This window comes from Grammomys surdaster, unplaced genomic scaffold (genome assembly GCF_004785775.1).
Source record: "Grammomys surdaster isolate TR1022 unplaced genomic scaffold, NIH_TR_1.0 129, whole genome shotgun sequence".
NCBI classification, from domain to species: Eukaryota; Metazoa; Chordata; class Mammalia; order Rodentia; family Muridae; genus Grammomys; species Grammomys surdaster.
The window spans coordinates 3,428,564-3,435,751 of NW_021604587.1; the positions used below are offsets into that span (position 1 = coordinate 3,428,564).

The window sequence follows — 7,188 nt, forward strand, 5'->3', positions numbered from 1 at the left end:
GGTTTTTTGTTATTCCATATGAATTTGAGAATTTCCTTTTCTAACTCTGTGAAGAATTGAGTTGGGATTTTAATGGGGATTGCATTGAATCTGTAGATTGCTTTTGGCAAGATGGCCATTTTTATTATATTAATCCTGCCAATCCATGAGCATGGGAGATCTTTCCATCTTCTGAGATCTTCTTCAATTTCTTTCTTCAGAGACTTGAAGTTCTTGTCATACAGGTCTTTCACTTGCTTGGTTAGATTCACACCAAGGTATTTTATATTATTTGCAACTATTGTGAAGGGTGTCATTTCCCTAATTTCTTTTTCAGTCTGTTTATCTTTCATGTAGAGGAAGGCTACTGATTTGTTTGAGTTGATTTTATAACCAGCCACTTTGCTGAAGTTGTTTATCAGGTTTAGGAGTTCTCTGGTGGAAGTTTGGGGGTCACTTAAGTATACTATCATATCATCTGCAAATAGCGATATTTTGACTTCTTCCTTTCCTATTTGTATCCCTTTGACTTCTTTTTGTTGTCTAATTGCTCTGGCTAAGACTTCCAGTACTATATTGAATAGGTAGGGGGAGAGTGGGCAGCCTTGTCTAGTCCCTGATCTTAGTTGGATTGCTTCAAGTTTCTCTCCATTTAGCTTGATGTTGGCTACTGGTTTGCTGTAAATTGCTTTTACTATGTTTAGGTAGGGGCCTTGAATTCCTGATCTTTCCAAGACTTTTATCATGAAGGGATGTTGAATTTTGTCAAATGCTTTCTCAGCATCTAGTGAGATAATCATATGGTTTTTTTCTTTAAGTTTGTTTATATAGTGGATTACATTGATGGATTTCCGAATATTGAACCATCCCTGCATTCCTGGGATAAAACCTACTTGATCATGATGGATGATTGTTTTGATGTGGTCTTGGATTCGGTTTGCTAGAATTTTATTGAGTATTTTTGCATCGATGTTCATAAGGGAGATTGGTCTGAAGTTCTCTTTCTTTGTTGGGTCCTTGTGGGGTTTGGGAATGAGTGTAATTGTAGCTTCATAGAACGAATTGGGTAGTGTTCCTTCTGTCTCTATTTTGTGGAATAGTTTGAAGAGAATTGGTATTAGGTCTTCCTTGAAGGTCTGATAGAATTCAGCACTAAAACCATCTGGTCCTGGGCTTTTTTTGGTGGGGAGACTTTTAATGACTCCTGCTATTTCCTGAGGGGTTATGGGACTATTTAGATGGTTTATCTGCTCCTGGTTTAATTTTGGTACCTGGTATCTGTCTAGGAAATTGTCCATTTCATCCAGGTTTTCCAGTTTTGTTGAGTATAGACCTTTGTAGTAGGATCTGATGATTTTTTTAATTTCTTCCGTTTCTGTTGTTATGTCTCCCTTTTCAGTTCTGATTTTATTAATTTGGATACTCTCTCTGTGCCCTCTGGTTAATCTGGCTAACGGTTTATCTATCTTGTTGATTTTCTCAAAGAACCAACTCCTGGTTTTATTGATATTTTGTATTGTTCTTTCAGTTTCTATTTGGTTGATTTCAGCCCTGAGTTTGATTATTTCCTGCCTTCTACTCCTCCTGGGTGTATTTGCTTCTTTTTGTTCTAGGGCTTTTAGTTGTGCAGTCAACTTGTTAGTGTGTGCTCTTTCCAGTTTCTTTTTGTAGGCACTTAGAGCTATGAGTTTTCCTCTTAGCACTGCCTTCATGGAGTCCCACAAGTTTTGGTATGATGTGTCCTCATTTTCATTGAAATCTAAAAAGTCTTTAATTTCTTTCTTTATTTCTTCCTTGACCAAGTCATCATTGAGTAGAGAGTTGTTCAGTTTCCATGTGCACATGGGTTTTCCATTGGTTTTGTCATTATTAAAGACCAGTCTTATTCCATGGTGATCTGATAAGAGGCAAGGGATTATTTCAATCTTTTTGTATCTGTAGAGGCTTGTTTTGTGACCAATTATATGGTCTATTTTGGAGAAGGTACCATGAGGTGCTGAGAAAAAGGTATATTCTTTTGTTTTAGGATGAAATGTTCTATAGATGTCTGTTAAGTCCATTCGGTTCATAACTTCTGTTAATGTCAAAGTGTCTCGGTTTAGTTTCTGTTTCCATGATCTGTCCATTGCTGAGAGTGGGGTGTTGAAATCCCCCACTATTATTGTGTGAGGTGTAATGTGTGTTTTGAGCTTTAGTAAAGTTTCTTTTATGTATGTAGGTGCCCTTGCATTTGGGGCATAGATGTTCAGAATTGAGAGTTCACCTTGGTAGCTTTTTCCTTTGATGAGTATGAAGTGTCCTTCCTTATCTTTTTTGATTAATTTTGGATGGAAGTCGATTTTATTTGATATTAGAATGGCTACTCCAGCTTGTTTCTTGGGACCATTGGCTTGGAAAATTGTTTTCCACCCTTTTATTCTGAGGTAGTGTCTGTCTTTGTCACTGAGGTGTGTTTCTTGTATGCAGCAAAATTCTGGGTCTTGTTTGTGTATCCAGTCTGCTAGTCTGCGTCTTTTTATTGGGGAATTGAGACCATTGATGTTAAGAGATATTAAGGAAAAATGATTGTGGCTTCCTGTTATTTTTGTTATTAGAGGTAAAGTTATGTTTGTATAGTTATCTTCTTTTGGGGTTGTTGGAAGATTACTTCCTTGCTTTTTCTAGGTTGTAGTTTCCCTCCTTGTGTTGGCGTTTTCCATCCATTATCCTTTGAAGTGCTGGGTTTGTGGGAAGATATTGTGCAAATTTGGTTTTGTCATGGAATATCTTGGTTTCACCATCTATATTGATTGAGAGTTTTGCTGGGTATAGTAATCTGGGCTGGCAATTGTGTTCTCTTAGGGTCTGTATGATGTCCGTCCAGGCTCTTCTGGCTTTTATAGTCTCTGGTGAGAAGTCTGGTGTAATTCTTATAGGTCTGCCTTTGTATGTTACTTGACCTTTTTCCCTTACTGCTTTTAGTATTTTTTCTTTGTTTTGTGCATCTGATGTTTTGATTATTATGTGACGGGAGGTATTTCTTTTCTGGTCTAGTCTATTTGGTGTTCTGTAGGCTTCTTGTATGTTTATGGGCATCTTGTTCTTTAGGTTAGGGAAGTTTTCCTCAATAATTTTGTTGAAGATATTTACTGGCCCTTTAAGTTGAGAATCTTCATTCTCATCTATACCTATTATCCTTAGGTTTGGTCTTCTCATTGTGTCCTGAATTTCCTGGATGTTTTGAGTTAGGAGTTTTTTGCTCTTTTCATTTTCTTTGACAACTGTGTCAATATTTTCCACCGTATCTTCTGCATTTGAGATTCTCTCTTCTATCTCTTGTATTCGGTTGGTGATGCTTGCGTCTGTGACTCCTGATCTCTTTCTTAGGTTTTCTATCTCCATGGTTGTCTCCCTTTGAACTTTCTTTATTGTTTCTATTTCCAGTTTCAGATCCTGAATGTTTTTGTTTAATTCCTTCTTTGTGTTTTCTTGCATTTCTTTAAGGGATTTCTGTGATTCCTCTTTAAGGGCTTCTATCTGTTTACTTGTACTCTCTTGTATTTCTTTAAGGGAGTTACTTAATTCCTTCTTATAATCCTCTATCATCATCATGAGAAGTGATTTTAATTCTGAATCCTGCTTTTCAGGTGTGAAGGGGTGTTCAGGGCTTGCTATATTGGGAGAACTGGGCACTGATGATGCCAAGAAACTTTGGTTTCTGTTGCTTATGTTCTTGCGCTTGCCTTTCGCCATCTGGGTAACTCTAGTGGTACCTGCCCTCTCTGTGTAAGATTGGAATCTGTATTTCCAGTTATCTTGCTTATTGCAGAGCTCCTCGGAGTCCAGAGGTCTCTGTGGTCTTATGCCCCTAATCTCCCGGGTGGAAGAACTCCTGGGACTCAGGCCACCTCTTGGATCTGGTAATCCTTCTGTTCTGAGTGCAGTGGCTCCTCGGCTGCTCTGAGTGCAGTGGGTTCTCGATGACTCAGGATTCAGTTTCAGCTGCTCTGAGTGCAGTGGCTCCTAGATGACTCAGGATTCAGTTTCTCCACAGGACAGGAGCAGACCAACTCTGTGTCAGCTGCTCTGAGTGCAGTGGCTCCAGCTGCTCTGAGTGCAGTGGGTCCCTGATGACTCAGAATTCAGTTTCAGCTGCTCTGAGTGCAGTGGCTCCTGGATGACTCAGGATTCAGTTTCTCCACAGGACAGGAGCAGACCTACTCTGTGCCTGCTCCAATCCAAGGGACCAGGCAGGGGCCGAAGGGAAGTGGAATTCCGGAGGGGCGGGGTTTGGGTAGCTGCTGTGCCCTGGATGTCCCTGGCTCCCAGATGTATCTCTGGGGCTTAGGGAGTGAGATGGAGTTCTTACCAGCTGCTCTGAGTGCAGTGGCTCCTGGATGACTCAGGATTCAGTTTCTCCACAGGACAGGAGCAGACCGACTCTGTGTCTGCTCCAGTCCCAGGGACCAGGCAGGGGCCGAAGGGCTACATTTTTTAAAAAAAATACAGTGCCTATGATGAAGGATAATACAGGTTGAAATGTCATTTCCTGGTTTCCACTCCAGAACCCAAAGAATGGAAATTGGTGACTTCCGAATTTCAGATAAGAGTGCCAATTATTTTGGATGTTCGCCAAACTTGGAGAATCTCACTTGTAGTAAAGCAATATTCAGCCCGGAAGACTCCTATCTTATCTGTTCTACTTCTTCTTAACAATAGACAAACACAATTTCCCTCAAAGTCACAAAAAACCCCATTTTGATAACCCATCTGTAAACACACAGCCCTAGTCTCCAGCTGATGGCAAAGAATAATTTGATGCTGCAGTTTGTAGCTTGCTGAAGGAAACACAGGGATGCCCCAAGCAGCCAGCATATTCAGCTGTCTCAGCTTTGTGATTTATGTACCATAGCCTCAGGGCAGATGGTTGCTTGGCCCAAAGACCAAGTTCAGGAGGGTGTGTCACCTGTGACCCAGAGAAACCACGCCTCTTCATTTCTTCACACGTCATTAGCAGCAATTACAGCTGCTTTATCTCGGGCAGGTCCGGATGAGTTGGACTGAAGACAAGTTCTTCCACACACTGTCCAGGAAGCATCTATGCTGAAAGCCGACACTAGCCAGACTGTCCTAAGGAGTGGATCTGGCTGAGCCTGTGCCTTGGGAGACCTCAACTGTCTCCTTTCCATGTCATTGCCTTGTGTTTGTGAGTCTAGTCATCTCTCTGAACTTCAGCACAGTGGACAGTTGAATTCATTTATGGTTGGCATCCCCTATTCATACATGTTTCTTAAAAAATAGAATTTTCAAAAGGCATGAGGAAAAGTCAGGATAGCGGAGTCCGCATGAGCAGTGTGTGTGGGACTCTTGCAGGACAAAGCTAAACCAGAAACTGTGTTTGGAAACTCTGGGGTGACATTAAAGGAGTCTTCTTGGTTTGAAGTGACTAGTCCTTTTCTACAGGAAACAGCTGAGAATAAACACAGAGTTCATGGGTGTCCTGAAGTCTATTGCTATGACCCTAATGGTGAACACAATTGTTTCTGATATGGGTCTGCCTTCTGCCAGAAATTCCTGTTTTAGCCCCAGAGCTCAGAGGGCACACTTGAGGACATATGTAGCTTAGTTTCAAGGACAAACCTTGTGGTAGTCTCCAACCCCAAACAACCTACAGGAATGTGCTTTGTGAAGCAGACCATCTAGTTCTGATATATAGATAAGAAAATGAAAACACAGAGAGAGGTGCTTCTCTAAGGTCTATGCCTCTAGTAAGAAGATGTAACAGTCATGGTCTTCTAGACACTCAGAACCAATAGACATATACATATCATCTATATATATCATATTAATTATGAAGTATTGACTCACATCTGCCACCAAAAAGCTATAGTATAGTTGGGGAGTAAGCCCAAAGACATGACAAGATGAGTCGATGGTCATTTTCCTCTTTGAGATGGAAGGCCCAAGAACTGAGAGCACCAATGTCCAAGGGCACAGGAAGACAGATGACTTTGCTAAAGCAGGAAGAACAAATTCACTGTCCTCTGCCATGTTCCATGTAGGTGCTCGAGGGGCTGGCTGACACCCACTCACTTTGGTGAGAGTGGTCTTCTGTTTTAATTCTATTGATATAAATGCTTTGAGTATGGACAGAGCATAATATGGCTTGAACCTGAACTATCACACATGTTTTGATTACTTGTTCTCTATATGGTTGAGGAAGTGCGGCCCAGCTGGTAGAAATATGGCACCAGGGTCAGGCCTTGGAAGGTAACAGCCTGGCCTCTCGTTCTCTGTGTCTGAATCCATCATGATGTTGACACGCTCCCATCACCATGGTCATCCCTCTTTCCTCGCCAAGCTGGCTTGAAACCCTCTGAAACTTTGAGCCAAAGCAAAGATTTCCTCTTTTATGTTGTGTCTGTCAGGTATTGTGACAATGACAAAGAAACACCCAGAAATAATGTGCCACCAACTACTCCAGCCAAGTTGGCACAAAGAATTAACTGTCATCGGAGAAGACTGGCATTAGGAGTCACATCTCCTGATTCTTATTTGTTTCCTCTATTTGTGATTACCTACTCTTATGTGGTTCTGCTTGCTGAGCTAAGGGGTTTGGTTTCTTCTGGTCAGTTAAACAAGGGAAGCACATTCGAGGGGGTTCTTGGTAGAGAGTTGGATGGCTCTGAGGATTTACTAGGGATAAGAGAGGGGAGGGTAGTACCTGACAGAAGTCCTTCCATGTTGTAATTTGACTCACCAAGGACTGCATCACAGCTGATATAATCCATTTAGGTTAGGACTGAAGCCCTGAGTGAGGTGGGGGCATTTTTATAAGGTGTATCTACAGGAAAATTAGGTCAAAGGAGTCTAGGAGAGTTGGAGGAAAAGGGTGACTTAAAGTCATTTCCAGGTTGGGTAGTCAGGGTAGAAAGAAAAACTGTCTACACACAGAGACACAAACTTGCTCATTAGTCACTATGTCCTTGGGAGAAATGCCACACTGACAAGTCTTACACTGTCCTGTGTGGTATCCAGGCAAGACTGAACTAAAATGGTAAACACAACTTACCACAATGAGTGCGACCACAGACAGCGTGTAGTAGATGGAATCCCTCAGCAGACACCAAGAGGAAAGTGCCACGACCTAAAGGATAAGGGGGACAAACAGAAAACAGGCTGTCAGGCTACTCAAACAAGACAGTATGATGCTTGTCAGCACAGAGAGGG

At 41.6% G+C, this 7,188-nt stretch overlaps 1 protein-coding gene across 2 annotated transcripts in view; it reads right to left on the reverse strand.

The window, feature by feature from the left end:
• Slc24a3 (solute carrier family 24 member 3) overlaps nt 1-7,188 on the reverse strand; it is a 478,143-nt gene that overhangs the window by 59,013 nt on the left and 411,942 nt on the right. For both annotated transcript variants that reach the window (XM_028754967.1, XM_028754975.1), the window contains exon 7: nt 7,031-7,105. In XM_028754967.1, the coding sequence (XP_028610800.1) occupies nt 7,031-7,105 (75 nt within the window). The remainder of the gene's footprint in view (nt 1-7,030; nt 7,106-7,188) is intronic.